Source organism: Macaca thibetana, chromosome 1, assembly GCF_024542745.1.
Source record: "Macaca thibetana thibetana isolate TM-01 chromosome 1, ASM2454274v1, whole genome shotgun sequence".
In the NCBI taxonomy this organism is placed as follows: domain Eukaryota; kingdom Metazoa; phylum Chordata; class Mammalia; order Primates; family Cercopithecidae; genus Macaca; species Macaca thibetana.
The window spans coordinates 147,160,369-147,185,733 of NC_065578.1; the positions used below are offsets into that span (position 1 = coordinate 147,160,369).

General features: G+C 35.9%; 1 protein-coding gene across 1 annotated transcript in view; it reads left to right on the forward strand.

Annotated features, from left to right (window-relative positions):
- USH2A (usherin) overlaps window positions 1–25,365 on the forward strand; it is an 801,896-nt gene that overhangs the window by 434,848 nt on the left and 341,683 nt on the right. Inside the window, exons 35-36 of the mRNA XM_050780502.1 lie at window positions 19,598–19,749; window positions 24,924–25,086. Coding sequence (XP_050636459.1) covers window positions 19,598–19,749; window positions 24,924–25,086 — 315 coding nt within the window. The remainder of the gene's footprint in view (window positions 1–19,597; window positions 19,750–24,923; window positions 25,087–25,365) is intronic.

Genomic DNA, 25,365 nt, shown 5'->3' on the forward strand with positions numbered 1-25,365 from the left:
CTGGGCCTGGGTTTCTATTTTGGGAGTGTCGATCTTGCATTTGACCAAACAATTTTTAATTTTCTTTTCTGGATTATACCCAATTCAAAGTTAATGGTACTAGGCCCACGTGGCAATATATGCTACCTAATGGTTGCTTTCTAATTTCTGAATATGCTGCAGAAGACAAATGCAATTGGAGAATAAGATAGACTTCATTCTTGTGTAACTAAATAAACCCTTTCAAAAGATTTTAAATGGTATTTCTCAAACTTATCTGATTCTTAGAACCATCTTGGGAGCACCAATTGAAGAAGTAGATTCTAGGCTCCACCACGGGCCTCCTAAATAATCAGAATCTTCCACTGCCTTGGTTATCATCAAAATGCTCCTGGGTATTTAATACATTTTCCAACTGAGACCTCTCACAAAATCCTCCACCTGAATTTGTGTTACATCTTCAACTCAGCATATCCAAGTTGATTTCTCCTCACGGTCTCTGTCTCTCTACTTGCTCTTTCTCCTGTATTCCCTCTCTCATGGATTTGCACCACCCAGCCCTGCCAGCCAGGATACTGAGCAGCAGTCTTCACTTTAATCCTTGTTCATCCCTCACTGCTGTCACCACACAACCCCTCGACTGCACTTCACTAGTGAAGGTCATTAATATTGCTTACCCAGATCGCTTCAGGAGCCTCTTCATGCCATGCAAAAAATTTGCATTTGTTCATTCAAAGTATGTATTTTGATGGCCTACTAGGTTCCATCACTCTTATATATACAGTGAATTTCCTTGCTTCTTGATCTCAAGGATGTCAGAGTCCCTTGGGGAAAATATCCATATAAATGAATGCTCACAAGGTAGGGAGGTGTACAAGGTGCCAGGTATACAAAGAAGCAGCTCCTAGTGATGCCCTGTGAGATGTGGACATGTCATACCTCTGCATCCTCATAAAGATGTTGCAGGACCAGAGATATACATGTGTTTAGTCTGAAACTGGTACTACTTGCCTGGTTTTGCACACTCAGGTTTCAAAATCTTGACTCTGTTAGTCAGTTATGTACCTAAAGGAATGGTTTTTCACTAGGGATTTATAAACATGAACAAAGATTTGTTGAGAAAAATTAAACCCACCTTCTATAGTGAGAACTAGGTATATTTTTATGCATGCCTATATATGACAAAATATGAAAGGTATAAATGGTTCTGACATAAATGTCCAATTCTTGCCAATCAAACAGTTGGTATCCTTTGGCCACCATGTCGTACGAAACATTCTCTCCTTTTCGTAACTGATTCTGACTGAAATGATCAGCTCCTACTCGTGAAAGTCTGATGGTAATCCTTAACCAGGGCTTTAAGAAAATATCCTCTCCCTTTGTTATTTCAGTTCTCTTCCTTGTCTCCCAACCTGGTCCTTCTCCACAGTGTCTGTGCTGGGGAGCTTGCTAGTTGGTTCAGTACATACTTCATGAGCCCTGAGAATTTTTCCTAATTTGGTGTCTTTTGTTCAGTAGTGTACCAGCAGCTCCAAGAATAGTGCCTTGGCACATAATAATTGCTCAGTTAAAAATTTGTTGATCACCATTATTAAAGTAAAAAACAGAAAACAACACATTCTGGAAAGGATGTGGAGAAATTGGGACCCTTAAGTACTGTTGGTGGGAATATTAAATGGTGCATCTGCTATGAAAAACAGTATAGAGGTTCCTTAGATAATTAATAATAGAATTATTATATGATGTAGCAATCCCACTTCTTGAAATATATCCAAAAGAATTGGAAACGAGATACATTGCAGCATTATTCACAGTAGCTAAGAGGTGCAAAAATTCAAGTGTCTATGGACAGATAAATGCATAAGAAAAATGTGATATATTTATACAATGGAATATCATTCAGCCTTAAGAAGAAGGAAGTCCTGTCATACGATACAATGTGGACGAAACTTGAGGACATTATGGTAAATGAAATAAGCCACTCACAAAAAGACAAATACTGCATGATTGCACTTATGTGAGTTTATATCTACAGTAGTTGAATGCACAGACACAGAAAGCAGAATTACAGTTACCAAGGGCTGGGTGGAAGGGGAAAATGGAGAGATGCTGTTCAATGGGTTTAGAGCTTCAGTTTTCCAAGACGACAAAGTTCTACAAATCTGTTGCACAACCATGTGTATGTAGATAACATGATCGTACACTTAAAATGGTTAAGATGCCCAATTTTATGTTGTATTTTCTACCATAATAAAAAAAATGATATAGGGAGGATGTAATAAAATGCCATAAACTTCTAAACTAGAAAAAAAAAAGATTAAGAGCAGTGTTAGTTTAAAACAAACAAATTTGTTGATTAATAATCACTTAGAGATCTATGCATAAAATATGCATTTGTTAAACAAGAGTGAGCTCATACTATTTGCGTTGTTGTGGAGTTTACTTTTCTCACTTCACAATATGGTGCAAACATCTTTCCTTGCAGTTCAGTGGAATGTGACCTCATTCTTTCAAAAGGCGGTATGCAATCCCACTGATGAAACTACAGCTTATAAGACCCATCTTTTTACTGATGGACATTTCTGTGATTTTACTATTACAATGTTACTTGCTATTAATCGCGTCAGTCTGCCAAGTACAGTCTTTAAGTACTGAGTCATTACACCCGATTCACACCTAAGGCTTTGCTCGTCTTCAAATATGTCCTGCTTAATTCTAGTCCCTTGCTTCACATACCTGCAAAAATGATGGTGTGACACTTCAGCTCTGTGTTTCTCTAATCAGAGTCCTTTGCACCCACGTTCCCTCTGGCAAAGGTGTTCTTTGCAGGCTGCGATTTCAGACATGATTTTAAAACCGCCGAACAGAGCGACTTTTAGGTCCAAGGTTCCTAGGAACCCTTATTATGTAGGACCTTGATGCTTCCTTTGTAAGACCTTAGCCATCACAGAGAAGTAGCACGAAGGATTACTGTCTAATAAATTTGTGACCTGTATTGTGTAGATTGCAATTGCATAATTAAAGTTATGCTTTTGAGAGCTTCCAAATTCTCATGAGCCATATTCCCTTTTAGAAGCTTAGGCCTTAGAATCCTGAAATATGTTTTTTCTTCACACTTCAAGTCTACCTTGCTAAAACAGCATAGCTATCTGACTATGCCAAACTTATTCGTCATTATCTAGCATAACATTTAAAGTGACATTTTAAACTAATTAGAATATGTGTTTTTTAAAATACTAACTAAAAATATGGAATATAAAATGTTTATCTTTTATTAATAACCATAATTCCTTGTAACTAATCTCTATTTTTACCTAAGTAAATCGACCTAAAATAGTTTCTTTATTAGACTAAGCCACATGAAGGCAGGAATCATATGTGCCTTTTTCACTGCCTTAGTCCTGGCCCTTGACAGAGTGCCACAGAGTAGAGGGGTGTTATAAAGCTGTCGAATGAATTCATATTGACTGATGATAGGGACAATAACAAAACTGTAATAGTGTTGATGTGAGAAGCATATTCATATGCAATCATACAACATACCCAAATGCACACTGTGAGCACATTTTATGATTCTGTTATACAGGTGGGATAATTTCAAAGGCAGCAGAAATGAATCTTCCTCTTGGGCCTGCTGAAGGCTTAAAGCACACACTTAGAGACCCAGTCCTTTTGCTTAATATTTCATCAGCCTGGTAATCTGTAGATATTCTAATGAAAGACAGCACATAGACTTGTCTTGTTTGTGCTTTGCGTGTCTCAGTATGAAAGGATGTATTTTTACTGTGATCAGGATTTGTTAATAACAACATGGGCATAATTAAGAGAGAAGTATTTAGCTGCGCGTGGCGGCTCACGCCTGTAATCCCAGCAATTTGGGAGGTCGAGGTGGGCAGATCACTTGAGCCCAGGAGTTCGAGACCAGTCTGGGAAACATGATGAAACCCTGTCTCTACCAAAACAAAAAAACAAAAAACAAAGAAAAAATTAGCCATGGTAGTGTGTGCCTGTAGTCCCAGCTACTCGGGAGGCTGGGGCATGAGAATCACTTGAACGTGGGAGTCAGGGGTTGCAGTGAACCACAATTGTGCCACTGCACTTCAGCCTGGGTGACAGAGTGAGACCATGTCTAAAACAAAAAAGAGAGAGAGGGAGAAGCATGAGAGCTGGGCACCCATTAGACATGGTCTAGGATCTTCTTGAGAAGTGAAGGGGACCTGAGAAGCTTATGGAAATATTTTCCTAATTTAGTCTTTCATATTGGTCCATCTTTGTGAGAATTTATATGTGAACATGTATCAAAACGGTGGCAATCATGTCAAAAATAATAGAAACATCTTAGGAGGCTGATTATTTTTGTAGACTTACACGTAGCACCTTGAAGACAATAGAGCATTATTAAAAAAAATTTGGCTCAGTGTTTTGAGCTTTTACATTCTGTCAGTAATGGATGGTAGAGAAATCAATTAACTATAGATCTTTCATATACGCTCTATATATGTTGTCCTTCACATTAAGAGATGATGCTATAGAAATAAATTTTTATAATGTATGCACATGAAGATGTATGTATAAATACAAATTAAATATTCTATACATGCATAGAAAGAAATACTTGATTTCCTGCTAACACTAATAACATTAGTAATAATAATAATAGCTATAATTTATAAGAATTTGCCAGGTACTTTAATTCCCATAACTAGCCCATGAAATAGGTATTGTTATTTCACAAATGTGGAAACTTAGATTTATAAGTATTAAACAATTTAATTACTCAAAATCAAGACAGCTGATTAAGCAGAAAGGTTGTACAAATCAAAGCAAGGTGTGAATGACAAAACTTCATGGTTTTCTTCACTATACTACCTGCTTCTACTTTTTGTAGAAAGGCTTATAATGTAGAATTTAATCTAGCCATATGAAAACAAAATTTTGTTACTTTTACCTGTTCAATGTCCTGTTCTTAGTGCCAATATTTAAAATTCATAAGATCCGTGTTCTGGTTTTTCTCTGGTTTTAGAGAGATAACTGTTTGGTATTTTGTTTGATTTTCTTACTTTTTATTTTGAAATAACTTTATTTTTAAATGGTCAAAACGTGATTCTATTTTCTTTCCTAGAAATGTTCACTTTTAATAGGTGAAATGGATTATGGAACTCAGCGAATCACTTAGGAAAACTGCTTGACAGTTTTGAGCAAACCTTGTGTAACTTTTATGAAACACCTCCAGTCAGTTTGTCAGGTAGAATTTCCCAAGCACAGTCTTTTTTAGATTCCGTTGATTCCATTTTTAGGAGAGCATAACAGTAATAAGGCATTATCCCACAATGTGAAAGCTCTTCTCTCTTTTCCTTTTTTAATTGAAGGATCAAGTATTCACACAGGGAGATATCTGCCACATTCAATCAACTTCTGGACCTTGGGGGAAGCCCTCAGTTGATACTTCTATTGCCATGCTGCACTGGAAAAGACAAACAAATATGTTTGGAGCATCTATATTCACTATGCATGTTATTTTTATGACACACTAAAGCATTGTTGTTTAATTCTTACAGTAAACAGAATTCTACAGTGTAAATAGAGTTACCTTGTATTAAATTTACTTTGTATTATACTTGCATTGAATTTCCTTGGTTATATATGACAACCTATTGAGCACCTTTGGAAATACAATTTGACATAACATGATGAAGAGGCACAAAGATATATATCCCAGTGGATATGCTTTATGGACAATTATCATCCAGCTTCCTTGTGAAAATTAAACACCTTAAAAATCCTATCATTATGGAAACAGAAAGGTGATAAACTTGAAATTCCTTCTGTTGTACAGCCAATGGGAATTAAGTATCCATTTTGTGGCTCATCCATTGAAGAGCTGAATGTCTAGAACTAGATTAAATTAAACAGAATTAAGCCAGAACCTGACCCCCTTTGCCACATGGCATGTTACAGTTTTATTTTGCTTCAGCTGTCTTACTGATTATTAGTACCAGAGAATAAGCAAGAAAAAGCCTGAAAAAATACAATGTGGTACAATATAATAGAACAAATGATATTTTTTATGCTGAATATTTCTCTTTTGCTTTTCTAGATTCACTCTCCTTTTCCACTCTGTCCCATGCCCTGCAAGGCTGACCCTTTCCTCACAGTGGCAGTGGGCTTCGTCTCTCTCTGGCTTCCTGTTGGTTTGTCCATGGGCAGCAACAGCAAAAGATGAGAGGGTGAGAGGAGCGTGGAGTCTCAGAACTTATTCCCTTTGGCTGTCTTTCTGCATGGCTCTGGATTCCAGGGCTGCATTCCTCTAGTAAAGGCTACAGTTCCTATTCAAAGGCGCTTTCCTATAGCATCAGGTTTCTTCAGGTTCCTGAATTTGTTCTCACCCTTTCCCCTACAAACGTAAAGATGTTTACTGACTCTGAGCCAACTAGTTAGAATGGTCTAGCAATCCTAGCTAGTACTAGCTGGGGGTGCTTTATTATCACTGTTTGCTTTCCCTTAACCCTGTCCGCATCTTTGTAAATAGGAGTTCCACTAAAATCTCTTCCATTGCCATTTGAGTGTCATTGGTTTCCAGTTGAAACCCTGACTGATTCCTAAATTTTACTTAATCCACATTTAACACAGAGAGGTGTTTTGTGTGTGTGTGTGTGTGTTTTGATGGGAGGTAGTGTGTGAAGATACATTTAAAATGACTTTCTTCATGCTAAGAGTGGCAAGAATAAATAAGTGAATAAAATTTCCATTTTCTTAAACTTTGTTTCAATACAATAGACATTTTAAAGGCCAATAAGGAGAGCCAGGTTCTAGTGGCAGCTTGCTGACCTAATAAACCCATCATATTTAATTTTTGCAAATAATAATCAACTTATTAATATATATTTGAAAACTTTTCTCTTATTGTTATAAAATATTTGTTTGTTATCATTAGTGAAATAATGACTTATGACATCTTCCTCTTGATGAAGTAGCTCTGAGTGCCAAGTTTAGCTTAAAGGTCAGTTTCAGCTGGGAGCGGTGACTCAAGCCTGTAATTCCAGCACTTTGGGAAGCTGAGGTGGGTGTAACACCTGAGGTCAGGAGTTCAAGACCAGCCTGGCCAACATGGCAAAACCCCATCTCTACTAAAAATACAAAATTATCTGGGCATGGTGACAGGTGCCTGTAATCCCAGCTACTCAAGAGGCTAAGACAGAAGAATCACTTGAACATGGGAGGCGGAGGTTCCAGTGAGCCGAGATTGCACCATTGTACTCCAGTCTAGGCAACAAGAGCAAAACTCCATCTCAAAAAATAAATAAATAAATAAATAAATAAACAAACAAACAAATAAATAAATAAAATAAAAATCAAGGTTAGTTTCTCAGATAAGCCCCATTATGTAACTTACCCAGACTAGGTTAGCATCCACCTCTCCCTTCCTTATCCCATATTTTCCTTCTATCCATCTGGTTTTCAAAAAGTAAACTTTACATCCACATAATACATCTAAAGTCTAGTCTGTTCTTTCGTTTAGATTGAAAGTTTTGTGAAGGAAGTAACCATGACTGTTCTGACAACTTCTGTATTACCAGCATGCAACACAATGCCTGGCTCACAGTAGCTACCCCATAATTACTGATGAGCCAGATGATGATCAGAAACCAAATCTAAATCCAGCAGACTTACAAAAATTATTTTACAGTATGTAGTAAACACTTGTTTCTTTGCACTTTCTGGACTTAATTGGAAAGTAATGAATTTTAAGTGAAAAGATAGCACACAGATATAAGAAACTATTGGCTAATGACAGATAGTGTACCAGGGAGGAATACAGACCTGCCTAAGCTTATTTTTGAGAGATATTAGTTTAGTTTTTACAAGAGAAGTGCAGCACATGACATAGGTCAGAACTGGAGGAGATAGTCTAAGGTGAGCTTCCCATAACAAGTAAGACTTTAACTCATACTACAAGCAAGGGACAGCTCTATGTGTGGCCGTTCTATGTGCACAGTGCTTATTACTACTAAAGCACATTCACATATGCTCACTTGTTCGATTCTCAGATCAACTGTCAGACCACCAGGGCAAGGAATATTATCCCATTTTGTTGGTCAGGAAATAAAAGCTTAGTGAGTTTTTGCTATCTAACCAAGTTTTAAAGGTATGTGATCATGATAGAAGTACTGAAGTGGATGGAGGAAGAGCCCTGAAAAAGAAGGCAATTGGCTTGGAAGCTTTTGACTTTGTTTTGAAATAGTGCCCAGAACAGGGGAGGCACTCAATAACTAACTTGCTGATTGAATGAATAATTACTTACTTAAAAGTATATGCACAAAATTGATTCAAAATAATTGGTCGTATAATTTATCCTGTTCTGCAACTGGCTTTTTTTCTCTAATTCATATGGAATAAACATCCTTTTATGTCAATAGGTGTAGTGCTCCTTCATTTTTCCTCAAGGCTTAATAAAATGCCATTGAATGAAACCACAACATTTATGGAGGCTATCTGGTAAATGATTAGCATCCATTCCTCGGTACAACCACATCTCATTAATGCCAGCTAACCATTAATTATAAAAGATGTTGGCAATAAGGTTTGGTGCTTGGACTAGTAGATAGTCCTCAAATGGATTCCCATTAATGTGGATTTGGTATAGTCCTTGAGTGAGTGTTACAAGGAGTGTTTAGCCAATAGTTATATCCCGAGGAGTCCCCAAAGTTAGAGGAGAGGACCCTGAAATAGCTGTTAAGCCTCCTGTTCTAAAACAAAATCACGTAACAGGGTTTAATGTCAAAGAATGAAAAGGAAAAGAAAACTGATGGACCTATTTTAATATCAGACAAAGAATGCTTTACAGTGAGCAGTATTATTAGATATAAAAAGGTAGTTTCATAATAATAAAGGAGTTACTAAAATTAACATTTACTTTTATCAAAATATACTATAAATACCCACAAAGATGAGTAGTAAGATAGATGATATTTAGAACACATGTAACCATCAGAAAACTGTATCCAGAATATATAAAATATTCCTACACATCTATAATAAACTGGAGTTAGCATCTGAAAAGTCATTTCACAAAAGAAGAAAAATAAAATGTCTGATAAACATAAGAAAATGGGCCAACCTCTGTAATAATCCAAAAGTAAAAGATAATACCAAAACAAGATACCATTTTTTACATCTAATACTGCCAAAAATGTCAAAGTCTGACAATAAGGTCTTTTTGAGGATATAGAACAATGAGAACTCACATGGACTCACATGTACACTAGAATTGACACACTTTCAAAAAGAGATGAGCACTGTCTAGTAAAACTGAACATATTTCAACAATTTCTCTCCAGGACATTTGTCCTAGAAAACTTGTATACATGTGCTTCAGGACACATGTACAAAAATATGTATAATTACACTGATGTCATAGCTAAAATATAGAAACATTCTAAATATCTATCAAGAGTAGAATAAATAAATAACATTTGCCCTACAGGAATACTACACATAACTAAAAATGAGTGAAGTATGGCTACTCTCAAAAACATGTATAGAACTCATGAATATTATGTTACACAAAGCAGGATGCAAAAATTATACATACAACATAACTCTATTAATGTAAGTTAGAAAACCATGAGAAACTTGCTTATGTTAAGGGATGCATTTCTCAGTAGAAAAGCAAGGATGTGGTTCTTCAAAAGTCCTCATAGTTATCTGTGAGGAAGGGAAAGGGCTCCAATTATAGACAGGAGATTTCTGGGGTCCTGGCAACATTCTATGTTTTCAACGTGAGTAATGGTTACATGGCCTTTGGCTTTTAAATTTGTCATTAAAATTGAATTGATATTATATATACTTTTATATGTTATATTTTATTACATGATTTTTAAAATGTAGAAAAAATAGGTATATGGAAGCTGTAAGGTTGTATGCACTGTGGAGTCTGAATGCTTCAGTGCCGACACATAGCTCTACCACTTCCTGGCTGTATTAACACTGGCCAAGTTACCAAACCTCTCTAAAACCTTTTTTTGTCATCTATTTTTTCTCATCTGAAATAAAAACCATTCCACTATCAAGAGTTTTTCCTGAAGATTAAATGGTACTTGATTAAAACACTCAATCCAGTTGTTATTGCTTTAGCATGAACTTCTTTGGACTTTAAAGTGTTTGTGTCTTCTTACCTGGCATGCTCCCCTGCACAAGAGTATTTTTTAATTTAAATATTTTATTTTGAGATAATTATAGATTCACAAGCAATTATAAGAAAGAGATTACATGTATCTTTAATTCAGTTTCTCTCAATGACAACATCTTCTGAAACTATAATACAATATCACAACTAAGATTTTGACACTGATACAATCAAGTACAGAACAATTCCATCACAAGACATAGTTTTTTCTTATCCTCAGACTGAAAAACAATTCCCTTTTTAACCAGGAACAGAAGGGTAAGTTAGTTTTTTGGAAGTAGGCTTTTATGAGATTGTTAACTTCATTGTTCATGTTTGATAAAGGAACACTCTTTTCTGAATAGTGACATTATCGTACCATATCGCAATCTAACACATTCCATCCCTAAGTGTCAAAGTTTTTTTTTTTAATTAAAAAGGAAGTATATATAACTGCTGAAGATGTTTGTCTTGCCACAGACTACTGCTGAAATGCATCATTCCCACATCCCTGCCTCATTCACGACTACTTCCTATACATTCAGGAGAAGATGACTTTAATAATTATTTTTCCTGTTTGATGTTTTTGACCATCTCACTGTTACTACCTCCATGGTCTTCCCTACTCCAGTCTATTTTATATGTGATTCTAGATTAATTTTTCTGTATATGACTTTATCTTGTTGCTAGTCAGTTCATAAAAACACTGATGGTCTCCTGTGTATCATAAAATTCCAACTCCTTGTAGTGTCATTCAAGGCCCCAAACTCCCTTTGAAGTTTTGTTTTCTATTAGGCTTTATCCAGTGATATGGTTTGGCTCTGTATCCCCACCCAAATCTCACCTTGAATTGTAAAAATCCACACTTGTCATGGGAGGGACCCCGTGGGAGATAATTGAACTATGGGGGCATGTTTTTCCTATGTTGTTCTCATGATAGTGAATAAATCTCATGAGATCTGATGGTTTTATAAAGGGGAGTTCCCTGCACAAGCTTTCTTACCTGCTGCTGTGTAAGACATGCCTTTGCTCCTCCTTCACCTTCTGCCATGATTATGAGGCCTCCCTAGCCATGTGGAACTGGAGAGCCCATTAAATCTCTTTCCTTTATGAATTACCCAGTCTCAGGTATGTCTTTATTATCAGCATGAGAATGGAATAATACATCCAGCTACAGGAATAACAGCAAATTATTAATCTATTTGGGATACATTTACTAAACCTTGCACTTTCTTACTTCTCGGCAATGGCAAATGTCATTTTCCTCACCAGAAGCATCGTCTTGAAACATAGGTTTTTCACATACTACCTTTCAGGGGAGTCACATTAGCTTCATCACATGACTTATTGAATACTCCGCTTCCGTATATGGAAGACTTGACTGCTCTAAAAAGCCTATAGCACTTCTTTAGCCAGAGAGATTATTCCCTGCTAGAGGGTCGTGTACATACTATCTACTATTTAACCATGTCATTTGTTTGGCATAAAGTCATTGTGGTGCTTATGATGCTTGTTTAACTCTTGAATTGTTATTTAATTATACCTATACTTAACTCTTTTCTTACTTCCATAAAGGTAGATATTATTCTTATTCTTTCTGTTCTTACTTCCCAAAACACCAAGTATAGTACTTTACGCTTGATTGACTTTCAATATACTTATATTAATCTTTTTATTAGGCTAATCTTGATTGCTTTTAGAGGCAGAGCATATTCATTGGTTCTTAATTCAAGTGAAATTCCTAAAAATTTTAGAAGAGGAAATTAGACCAGAAACATGTAACAAGAGTAGTGACAAGAGTGGAGTGAGATTGCCAGTTTCCACAACTGAATTTATTTTTTATAACCCTGAAAAATGGGTTTGCCCCTCTAAGAATCCATTCCCTGCTCTTTATGACAATGACAACAATTCTTATTTTTTGGAGTTGTCAATGTTGAAGAAAATAATCCATAAAAGTGTGTACCCTATTGTCTGACTCAAAGTAAGTGATCAGAGCATTTTAATTTTCTTTTTTAAGAAAGGGTCTCACTTTGTCCCCTAGGCTGCAGTGTAGTGGTGTGATCACAGCTCACTGCAACCTCGACCTCTGCAACCTCGCCCAAGTGATTCTGCCACCTCAGCCTCTCAAGTAGCCAGGACCACAGGCACATTTCATCATGCCCAGCTAAGTTTTTGCTTTTTTTGCAGAGACAAGGTTTTGCCACATTGCCCAGGCTGGTCTCAAACTCCTAGACTCAAGCCATTCACTTCCCTTTGCCTCTCAAAATGCTGGGATTATAGGCATGAGCCACCATGCCGGGCCCAGAACATATTTTAAATTACTTTAAATTATTTTGGCCCGGCATGGTGGCTCATGCCTGTAATCCCAACACTTTGGGAGGCTGAGGAGGGTGGATCCAAATGTCAGGAGTTCAAGACTAGCCTGACCAACACAGTGAAATCCCGTCTCTACTAAAAATACAAAAATTAGCTGGGCATGGTGGCAGACACCTGTAATCACAGCTATCTAGGAGGCTGAGGCAGGAGAATTGCTTGATTCACCTCCCTGGGAGGCGAAGGTTGCAGTGAGCCGAGATCACACCACTGTACTCCAGCATGGGCTACAGAGCTAGACTCCATCTCCAAAAAAATTAAAATTAATTAATTTAAAAAATCATTTCAAGTATTCTATAATTTTGAAAATACTTACATGGCATTTCAAGGACTCAAAATTTTACATTCCCCAGAGCTATTCAAAAGTCAAAATTTTCTTTAAAATAAATGAAAACAGGGGTACAACATACCAAAATCTCTGGGATGTAGCAAAGACAGTATTCAGAGGAAAGTTTATAGTGCTAAATAGTTACCTCAACAAGTTAGAAAGATCTAAAATTAACAAACTAACATCTCACCTAAAGGTACTAGCAAAACAAGAACAAACTAAAATTGAAGCTAACACAGATTTTTTTTATTATTATTACTGATTCAATTTTCAAACTTGACATTGGTCTGTAAAGCGTTTTAGTTTCTTCCTGATTCACTCTTTGGAAGTTGCTTGTTTCTAAGAATTTTCTCTAGATTTTCTAGTTTGTGTGGATAGACGTGTTTATAATACTGTCTGAGGATGGTTTTGTTGTTGTTGTTGTTGTTGTTGTTGTTGCTGTTGTTTTTGGTAGAAACCCCCCCCCACCAAAAAAGAAAAGAAACCTGGACCAGGTAGATTCACACCCAAATTTCACCAGATGTACAAGGAAGAGTTGGTAATGATTCTCCTAAAACTATTCCAAAATATCAAGAAGGAAGGACTCTTTCTTAACACATTCTATGAGGCCAGCATCTCCCTGATAGCAAAACTTGTCAAAGACACAACTGAAAAAGGAAACTATAGGCCAATATCCCTGATAAACATAGACACAAAAATCCCCAACAAAGTACTAGTAAACCAAATTCAATAGCACAACAAAAAAGTTAAGTCAACACAATAAAGTAGGCTTCATTCCTAGGATGCCAAGTTTGGCTAAACATATACAAATCAATAAATGTGATTCATAAATCTCCTTGAGTTGGAAATATATTTAAAAATGTGATTGATCACATAAATAGAACTGAAAGCAAAAGCACATGATCATCTCAATAGATACAGAAAAAAACTTTCAATAAAATCCAATATACCTTCATGATAAAAGCCCTCAACAAAGTAGGCATCAAAGGAACATACCTCAAAATAATAAGAGCTATCTATGACAAACCCACAGCCAACATCATACAGAGAAGGTAGAAGCTGGAAGTATTCCATTTGAGAATATGAACAAGATAAGAATGCCCACTCTCACCACTTTTACTCCACATAGTTCTGGAAGTCCTTGCCAGAGCAATCAGGCACAAGAAAGAAATAAAATAAATACAGGTAGGAAAAGAAGAAGTCAAACTATCTTTCTTCGCTGATGTGATTTTATGCCTAGAAACCCAAAAGATTCCACCAGAAAGTTCCTAGAACTGACAAACAACATCAGTAAAGTTTTAGAATACAAAATAAATGTGCAAAAATGAGTAGCATTTCTATACACCAATAATGTTCAAACTGAGAGCCAAATCAAGAAGGCAATCTAATTTACAATAGCCACAAAACAGTAAATACCTAGGAATACATCCATCCAAGGAGGTGAAAGATGTCTACAAGACAAACTACAAAACACTGGTAAAATAAATCGTGTATGGCACAAATGGAAAAATGTTCCATGCTCGTGTAGTAGAAGAATCAATATCACTGAAATGGCCATAGTGCCCAAAACAATTTACAGATTCAATGCTATTTTTATCAAACTACCAATATAATTTTTCACAGAATTAGAAAAAAGCTATTCTAAAATTCATATGGAACCAAAAAAGAGCCTGAATAGCCAAAGCAATTCTAAGCAAAAAGAACAAAGCTGGAGGCATCACATTACTCAACTTCAAACTATACTATAAGGCTATAGTAACCAAAACAACATGACACTGGTACAAAAACGGAACACATAGACCAGTGGAACAGAAAAGAGAATCTAGAAATACAGCTGTGCACCTACAGCCATCTGATCATTTACAAAGTCAACAAAAATAATCAATGGAGAAAGGATTCCCTATTTTTAAAATGGTGCTGGGGTAGCTTGCTAGCCTTATGCAGAGGAATGAAACCAGACCCCTACTTTTCACCATATGCAAAAATTAACTCAAGATGGATTAAAGATTTAAATGTAAGAGCTCATATTATAAGAATCCTAGAGGAAAACCTAGGAAACACCATTCTGTATGTCGTCCTTGGGAAAGAACTTATGACCAAGTCCTCAAAAGCAATTGCAGCAAAAACAAAAATTGACAAGTGGAACCTAATTAAACTAAAGAGCTTCAGCACAGCAAAACAAACTATCAACAGAGTAAGCAGACAACTTACAGAGTGGGAGAAAATATTCACAAACCACCCATTTGACAAAGGTCAAATAGCCAAAATCTATAAGAAACTTAAATCAGCAAGTAAAAAACAACCCATTAAAAAGTGGGTAAAAGACATGAACAGACACTTCTCAAAAGAAGGCAGACAAACAGCTAACAAACATGTTCAACATCACTAATCATCAGAGAGTTGCATATCAAAACCACAATGAGTACCATCTAACACCAGTCAGAATGGCTACTATTAAAAAGTCAAAAAACAACAGATGCTGGCAAGGCTGCAGAGAAAAGGGTTGAATGCTTGTATACTGTTGGTGGGAATGTAAATTAGTTCAGCCACTGTGGAAAGCAGTTGAAGGTTTTTCAAATAACTTAAAACAGAACCACCATTTGACCCAGCAACCCCATTACTGGGTATACACCCAAAGGAAGACAAAGTATTCTGCCAAAAGAAACATGCACTTGTGTGTTCATCACAGTACTATTTGCAATAGCAAAGACATGGAATCAACCTAGGTGCCCATCAACAGTGGGTTGAATAAAAAAATATGGTACATATACACTACGAAATACTACATAACCACAAAAAGAACATCCTGAAATCATGTCCTTTGCAGCAACATCTATGAAGCTGGAGGATTTTATACTAAGCAAATTAATACAAGAGCAAAACAAACAAATATTGCATATTCTCCTTTATAAGGGAGAGCTAAACATTGGGTACTCATGGACATAAAGATGGCAACAGTAGACCCTGAGGGTTAATGGCAGGGAATGGGGAGTAAGGGTTGAAAAACTAACTGTTGAGTACTATGCTCACTATCTGGGTGGTGGGATCATTCGTATCCCAAACCTCAGCATCACACAGTATACCCATGTAAGAAACCTGCACACAAACCTCCTGAATCTAAAATAAAAGTTGAAAAAAAAAAAGCTATTGGTACATATCCTGTATTCTAGTTAAAGTAAAAAGCATCTTCTTAGGCTTCAGTTTAAAAGTGTCCACTACATTGTATTTGTTAGTTTTTGTTACTCTGTTTTAAGAATCTGAGGTCAATGAAATTAAAATTGCCATGTCAATAGGTGTTTTAGACTGATTGGCTTACTAAAAGTGTGTTTTAAAACTGAATCATACAATGTTTTATATTTTATTGATTCTGTTTATATTGAAATCAGCTTAATATGATGTGTGTGTGTGTGTGTGTGTGTGTGTGTATCAGTATAATATTAGTCCTACAATGTGCTTCTACAATTGATCCTTCAGCCCTTCATCCATATGCTGTCAAATACTGTTTACCTACAGGATGCCAGGTAACTCTGTGTGTGTGCGTGTGTGTGTGTGTGTGCGCGCGCGTGTGTGTTTGTCTGTGATCTCACCCATGTTAAAGTTAGACTTCATTCTCATCCACCTCTCAGTTAGATACATCGTGGATACTAAAAAGTTTTTGAGCAGTTGAATTAACTGTCACAAATCTCACTTAATTTCATTCTCAGCTTATTTGTCATGTATTCATTTTAGTCTAAGCCCTTCTTTCAATAACGGTCTGCTCTTTGTATATCCATAGTGCCAGATGTCAAGGTTATCTAGCTTCTCAACATAGATTGCTAAGGGTTGACTTGCTAGAGTCCGATAGACAAAAAAAAAAAAAAAAAAAAAAAAAAAAGAAGAAGAAGAAGAAGAAGTAACTTTGGAGAGACTGTCACTGAGAGAGGATGTAGAAGAACTCAAACAATGACACAAGAATTGGTAAGGTGCAGTCACTGAGTGATGTTTAGGGTAGAAGCTGGGTAAGAACCCTGTATATCTCATCAATCACTGAGGCATTATAGAGTTAGAGAATGTAGTATTTGATGTCCATAATCAAACTTTGAGTCTTCACAAAATGATTCAGTTATATTCATTATATTCTCTGTGAGAAGACAGGTAAGTGTGTAGTACTTACTAGAAAGATTTCCTTCAAAAATGGTTAAGATTTTTAGAGTTCATGCTTAAGGAGATGAGACTTAGTTATAATGAAAATTAACTTCTATAAAATATCTCATTTCCCAATATGTCAGATAAATGAGATATTATGCACATAATCCTAACATAAAAGACATTCTCTGTTCCCCAATTATGTAAGAAAAGGGAACTATTGATTTAGGTACTTTCTATCTCAGTTGAAAAGCAGGTCAAATAGATAGTATTTCTAGGGTCTTATGGTTTCTTTAAGAGCTTCTGCGACACACTATTTGTACATAAGATTTTTTGGAGGGTTAACTGACTGCTTCACAGAGAGTCTGGCACATAAGAATTTTTTTTGTCATTGTTATTACCTGATTATATGTTTTTTTCCCTTTAAATTTTCTATGTATTATAGGTAGGTGGTTTTTTCACTATGTGTCTTTCACTTCTCAGCTTTAATTCATTTGTGTCTTTGTGTGTCAAGTATTGAATAGAATTAAATCAAATACTTTCTATAGGTATTCATAAAGTTCCCATAGATGGTCACACCAGAAATAAAGGAAAACAGACACTGGCAGCCAATCTTTTTCTGTGTGAGGAGCTATAAGTGGTACCTGATAGTAAAATACTCTTTTCAAAAAATTTGGAAATAAGGGAAATGGACTTATCAGAATGATAAACTGTACAAGGTTACCTTCTTAAAGGAAAATGAGTTACAGCAGTAGCTTTTTAAAAGTATTAACTCATTTAAATAAAAAATGCTTTAATCCTAAGAGAACGTATTGACCCAGGTCTGATTAGTATAAGAGAAAACATTTCAGATATTTAAAACAGAGGATATTTTATACAAGTAGGTTGCTCTCAAGGTGTTGTAAAGAAGGGCTGGAAGAACAAAAGGGAAAGGTGGCAGGTACTGGAAGGAAAAAAAGGATGATTGATGAGAGCTGCTGCTTATTGCTACACTTACCGATTTGACATTTGAACCATTATAGGACACTGCCCCAACCAGAGCTGAAATGCCAAAAACATTCCACTACTGAAGAGGCAGAAAGTGCAGAAGAGATGCTTCTTCTGTCTAGAATGCTTGAGGCTGCAGGTGCTTTGTCCCCTGCTGACACAGCAGCTGTCAGCAAAGGCCTCAGCTCTTGGAGCTAGAAGCTGGTCGTTTTCTTTCTTCCTGCTTCTGTCCTCCTCGCAGTGCCTCCCACTGGCAAAACCTAATAGAAGGCCAACAAGCAAGAGTTGGAAATGTAGTTTGTAGTTTGTAAATTCAGCCGTACAGAACAGGCTATGGAAGCATGGATGTGTGGCTGGAGTGGACATCAGACGAATCACCTTCTTAGCTACTCGGCATTCACATACACCCTTGTACTTTCCACCACCTTTCATTACCAATAACAATCACTCTGTGCTTCCATCGAACATGATACGACAATGCTTTGTACAAATGATGGTGCTCTCACCTCCCTCATCATATTCTTATCTGGGTGCTGTTAATTCCCCTTTTAGTTCAGACACAACCCAGCTGGATATTCTCCAACTTAAAAAAACTAAACTATAAATTAATACCCACTAACCCTATTTACATAAATCAATGGGGAAAGGAGGAAGGAAAATTGGTTACGATATACAAACTTCTGTGTAATAATCAGAAATAAAACATGACAGCATTTATAATTCTTGTTTCTATAATTAGTTGTGAGGTCATAGCTGATATTTACAACTTCTTCTCCTTGCCCTCAGCTCGTAGTTCATCTGTCTGGAGTTCTTTTATTTTTATTTTTTGTAGAGGTAGAGTCTCACTACATTGCCCAGTCTGGTCTTGAACTTTGGGGCTCAAGTGGTCCTTCTGCTTTGGCCTCCCAAAGTGCTGGGATTACAGGTATGAGTCATCGCACCTGACTTGTTTGGATTTTTTTACCTAGTGAGGTCACTGGATCTTCATTACTAAGGGGGTCTATGTCCTTCATGTTCTATCTTGATTGGGTTGCTGCAGATTTTCAATGCTTATATGATTGGACCAGGTCATATAAAGAGATGCCCTTTTGAATGTCCTGACTGACAGACAACATGCAGTAGGAAGTCAGTTTCTCCTCCAAAATGATACCTTTTCTTTTTGCCTGTTATAGGGATGCTATGAAGAGAGGGTTAAAAAGAAGCCAATGCGTACCAGGTGCTTAGAACAGTGCCTGATACATCATGAGTCATTAACAAATAAGGTCGATTTACTTCTGGGGCATATCTATTAAGAATATATTTTTTAGAAAGCAATACAAATTATAAGTATGCTTTACTTATTAATTTTTGATCTGGAACACACATGGCAACTGCTAACAGGATGCAACAGAAAGATTCTCATGCTGGAACTGGTAGGTTTTATTTCTGTCTCTGTATTAATTAGCTTTACAATTTGATATTCAAGGGTAACATCTATTTTATCCTTTGGTAAGAGACAGAGTCTAGACAAGGAGAAATACCAGAGTCTGTGATTTAATGATTCCATGAAACCAGAAATCACATCAAGAGTGCTTGCTTTCTTAAGATCTTCTTTGCTATTGTCTAGTAGTCATACTGAAAGGCAATTATTATCTTCCCAGGTGTTATCATGAGTTATGGATTATATCTAGATGGTGTATTAATCCACAATTCCTCGGAACTCAGCTGTCGTGCTTATGGATTTGCTCCTTGGAGTTTACATTCTTTCAGAGTCCAAGCATGCACAGCCAAAGGTTGTGCTCTGGGCCCGCTGGTGAGTATCTAAATTTACATTCTAGGAATGTGTTAAATGTCAGATGACACTGAATATTAAGGAAGAAGTAAGTGGCAGTGACTCACCCTCTCCACAGCTAGCCTTTCAAGCAGGATGGGAGATTTTTCTTTTTATAAAAGTTCATTTAAGAGTTACTAAGATTTTATATTCGACATAAATTTCAAGACTGAACATAGGTCTAGTGAAGGGCAGAGTCTACATTTTATTGAAAGAAAGATAAGTTGGCTAGTGTAGTAGGCAAACATGAAATTTTTCCTAATTTAGTGACATATTGAAGGTGGATGTTTTTTTCTTTCTAATCATGGGCTCAACATCTAAGTAAATTTAAGGTTAAAAAATGAAAATAATTGAAAGTCTGTAAGTGCCACAATATGGCAACACTGCTCCCCAACAGGTAGTTAATCAATTAATAGGTTGAGTTTACCTCATCTATTAGGATAAAATAGTTTTATGTGATACAGCTTCATAAGAACGGTATTGAAAATTAAATTAATATCAGCTTTTGATATTCATATTTCAGAAATCTGTATCTGAAATGTATATCTATATTTCATTAGCAGTTAACAGCTTGACAAGATTATACTTTCTATTCCTAATATAATTTTTAAAACCCAATTAATAGCACATAATTATCATAAACTAGCAGGACATTCTTTAGTTTCAAAACATCACATTACACTTTTGTGCATTTTTCTTGATTAATTAGATTTTGCTTCTTTAGATGGAAAATGCTCATTAGTCTTAGATATTTTTTGGCAATGTTTGCTAATGCCCTATCATTTTAATGCATGCTGTCTTCACTGAAGAGTATATTATATAAATATTACCTCGGAAAACAGCTCTATGTTTTAATTTCTGCTTCCTTATTTTTGATCACACCTCTCATTTTGTTTCAGAGATTGGTTGCTTTCCAAGCAGCTAACACCATCCACCGGTGGAGCTGAGCTGTAGTCTTTATTGCCATTAAGCTTTTTATAGCCCAGACCCCTCTGATGGATACTTACCCTTAAATGCAGGAATGGCAATAGGCCAGCTTTTCTTCTCCATTCAAAAAAAAAAAAAAAAAAGAAAGAAAAAAGAAAAAAAAAGAAAAAGAAACAAAAGAACATGTCACATGAGATTGAAATTTACACTTTTTCAAAATGTAAGCTGCACATCGTAGTTCTGGTTACAAAATTGGCTCAGCGGTGTCTCCTGATGTTCTGGCAACTTTAAATAAGGGGGACCTGCATTATCGATCTGCATCCTGCACAGATGGTAGCTACGTTAACTTTAAGAAATCAAATGCCACAAAGCTTTGACGGGAAGGGGGGAAATAGAATTGGGTTGTAAAACCTAGTCTGCCACGGCTTCGTATATTCCAGACTCAATCTTGACTTACAGCACAGAGTTATTTTCTCCCTTGGTACTTTCTTTATCCTGTACTCAGTATGCAAACGCTTTTCCCTAGTCAATGATCCATCTCTAATCACTGGGATTGAACAACAATGTCTTTATTTAGAACAAGTCAACTATATGCTACCAAGAAGTTAAAGCCCATGGTCTTCAACCGGTTTGCAAAATATTTTTGTCCCCATCACATTATATGTAAACCCTTAAGTGATTCCATATCTGAGTATTTAAATAGCCCTGGATAGCTAGCACAAATCACAAAGGATATTACAGATTCAGCTTATTTTTGTTGATGATTCTATTTAATGTGTGCTTATTGACTTAAGAAATCTATGAATCAATCTTAAAAAGCAGAGTTTTCTATCATTAAACATGGTACTCAACAAAATTCAGTCAAACGTGGCAATGGTGTATAACGGTTTCTTAAGGTATTCATCAAAAGAGAGCCCAATACTCTGACATTTTAAATAAAAAAATTTCATTGAAATAGAAAATTTATCATTTCTGCTTTTAAATATTTTGCTGGCAAAAATCAGAATAAATTTTAAAAGAGTTCATTTTTTTGTTCATCTAACATTTCTTAATGATAATTCTTGTTATTTAGATTATCCATGCATGCAGGGAAATACTATTCAATGTTTTCTATGAGAAATATGCTTCACAGTCCCAAATGTGATATGGTTCATCTTCCAAATTGCAAATTGCTCATATAATAAAAAATATGAATTTGGTGTAGTATTTTTAAAAATAAAAAGACACACAGAAGTTCCATATTCTTACCACTTGAATGTAGTATTAGCTCATTTTTTTTTTCCTAATCTGACCAGTTTGTTAGCTATTATTTATGGTGCAGAAGGAGTTGCCCTGTACCTATCTGGAAAAAACAAAAACAAGGCAAAACAAACAGCAACAACAAAACCCACAATGATTCCCCTGTGGTGTGTTCAGTTCTTACTCATCTAAATAATGTATTTGACTCTTATGGAAATTCCAATATAGAAAACAATTGACAATGCCTCTGAACCAAATTTTTAGATGCTAATGTGTATTGTCAAGTTAAATTCAATGAAATTGGAGTTTTATAAATTTTGAAATAATGTAAAAATTAACAGAATGCAGCAGAAACTTTTTAAATGCTTTCCTTCCTTTCAATTGTATTAGAGGGAAACCCTTCACATTTTGTAATATTCTTTAATAAAATACAATAATGTTTTCCATAAGAAAATCACTTTACTTTCTTATTCCTCACTTAGTCAATGTTATATAACACTAGTGGAGTCTAAGATTGAGAATTTTACGACCGTGTCTTGTATTGGAACATTCATTAGATTGATTCTCCAGGGACTCTTTTAAGGATGAAGTGAGAAACTATAGGTCATTCCTGTGTGATACGGCTAAAAAGTTGTCTTGATTCTTTAGTGATGTCATACTTACACAGATAAATAGACCTGGATAAATACACAAGTACAAACACATTGACCCTTTCACATGTTTACATGTTTTTTGTTTGTTTGTTTTTTTGCAAAGAAGCAAATAAGTGTGTTATTTCAGATATCTAAATCTTAATGGCAATATATAATAGTCAAGCAAATGCTATAGGGAAAGTCTGCCTTAAATGTGCTTAAACCTCTTAAATCCCGATGCCTCCTTAGAAGATATACTTATTCCACAAAGCCCCAGATTTCTCAACTATTACAAAGACAAATAATGTCTACTTTAAGAGAGTTGGTGTAAAAAATTAAATAAAATATCATTTACACAAATTTCTGGTACATTGCAAGAGTTTTATTAAGAATAACAGTTTATGGTGAGGCGTGGTGGCTCACGCCTCTAATCCCAGCACTTTGGGAGGCCGAAGCGGGAGGATCACAAGGTAAGGAGTTTGAGACTAGCCTGGCCAATGTAGTGAAACCCCATCTCTACTAAAAATACAAAAGTTAGCTGGGTGTGGTGGCGGGCGCCTGTAGTCCCAGCTACTCGGGAGGCTAAGGCGGGAGAATAGCTTGAACCCGGGAGGTGGGGGTTCCAGTGAGCTGCACTCCAGCCTCAGAGACAGAGCAAGACTCACTCCATTTTAAAACAAAAGAATTACAGTGTATTGAAGTGTTTGTATGTTTTTATTGCACACTTGCTCTCAAGTATTTTTTCTATGTCAAGAGAGGTTTCCAGGCCAAAGCCAAGCCAATTTTTACCTTTCCCAAGTGCCTTTTCCTTCATATTCCTTTTATGGCAAGGTAGATAATCAAAAAAGTAAAATGAAAAAGAAAGACCAGGTCAGCAATTTCCAAATTCAATGTATAGTAAAAACTGACGTGTTTATCCAAATACTTAAGAAAATGTTACGAAACATATTTATTTTGAATTAACCAACTATTTGAGGATTATAATATAATTATCTGAAATTGCCCTTAATTCTTCAGCTTTTCAAGTCTCATTTTATTTGGAATACTTTAAAATCATTCTATATACAATAATATGAACTACATAGATAGGCATAATAAAACCAACTACATTGTCATAAAATATTAAAATGATGAATTGATATTTTTCTAGCCTAGTTTCTTCATCATTTCTGTACATAACTATTAAACTAAAAACAAAAGAGGAAGCGTTATAGTTCTAAAGAACCCCATAGCTTTTCTCTGATGAAAATAAAACATGTTGTGACCTCATAGTTACTAAAAATTAACACTTTCTTTATTTATTTTCATAATTGATAAAGTGCATTCACCCTAACAAATAAAGGTTTTATAATTGATAATATTTGCCTACCTAAGGATTTCATGTTTGATGACCTTCTTGGGAGGCAAGAGCCTGTACCTTAAGAATGAAATTGAAATTATCAACACATTTAGTAAATTGTGAGAGGTCAAGTATTTTTGAGTGATGTTTATGAGTTTGTAGTGATTAGTTAACTGAATTTAAGCTAATGATTAAAAGATAGTAAAAAAATTCTGAACTCTTTTCTTCTTTCTTGCCAACTACGTCTTCCTCTGACCGTTTGTTTTACTTATTTAGCTATTGTAATCTTCCTGACCACTGTACCGCTAGGGATTACATTTTATTTCAGAGTCCTTCTCTTGAATAATTCATCTTTTGCTGTTTTCTGCATAGCTTCATTAACACAATCAAGATTTTTTTGTGATTGTGCCTTAGGGATAGAGTCCCTAGGATGCATATATTTCTTAATGTTAGCATGATGCCATTTTTACATAACTAATAGCAACATAGCTCATAAAAATGTTGCATGTATGCATGCATGCTTGTGCACACATGTATGCATGCACGTGTGTGTGTTTGTGTGTGTGTGTGTGAGAGAGAGAGAGAGAGTCAAGATACTTGATTGGCATGGCTTTTTGACAGAGGCCAGAAGTCTACCACCTCAGCCAAGGACTTATAAAAACAGACTGCATGCCTTTCTTCTCTTTTGCAATCACATAAAAATTATTTTAAAGCAGTCCTAGAATTGGTCTATGGATATGCACAGCCATAGGCACAATCACAGTGTGAGCAGATCCACATATTCTGGAAATCACAAACAGCTGCCTTGGTCAGGAGCTCAAATTCTAAGCTTTAGCAGCAGGGGGAAGAAAACACGAGGTGTGCTTTGATCCTGCTGACAAAATGAGGTATTCATACAAGATGCTACTGTCAAAATAGTTTACTTCACAGCAAAAAGAGATTCTTTGAAGAAATATGCTCAAAGCGAACCATGTACTTATTTTATTTGCAAACAAAAATAAATCTTTTTATACTCACAGGTGGAAAATCGAACTCTAGAAGCTCCTCCTGAAGGAACAGTAAATGTGTTTGTCAAAACACAGGGATCCCGGAAAGCCCACGTGAGGTGGGAAGCACCTTTTCGCCCTAATGGACGCTTAACATACTCCGTCCTTTTCACTGGGATATTCTATGTTGACCCAGGTAATTTGTTTTTATTTTCTAAACTTCAAATAACATTAGAAAATAACTCACTTTTATTTAGAATCTTTCCTTTTAGCCACAGATGTTGGTTTCTTTATTTTCCTGAAAATAACCTATATGGATGAGCTGCTGCCCGACGGTTCTCAGAGTGTGGTTCCCAGAGCAGCAGCAACAGCCACATCTGATGAACTCTTAGAAATGTACATTGTAGAGCCTCGGTCCTAGCCTACTGAATCAGAAACTCTAGAGACTGAGATCTAACAATCTGTGTTTAAATAA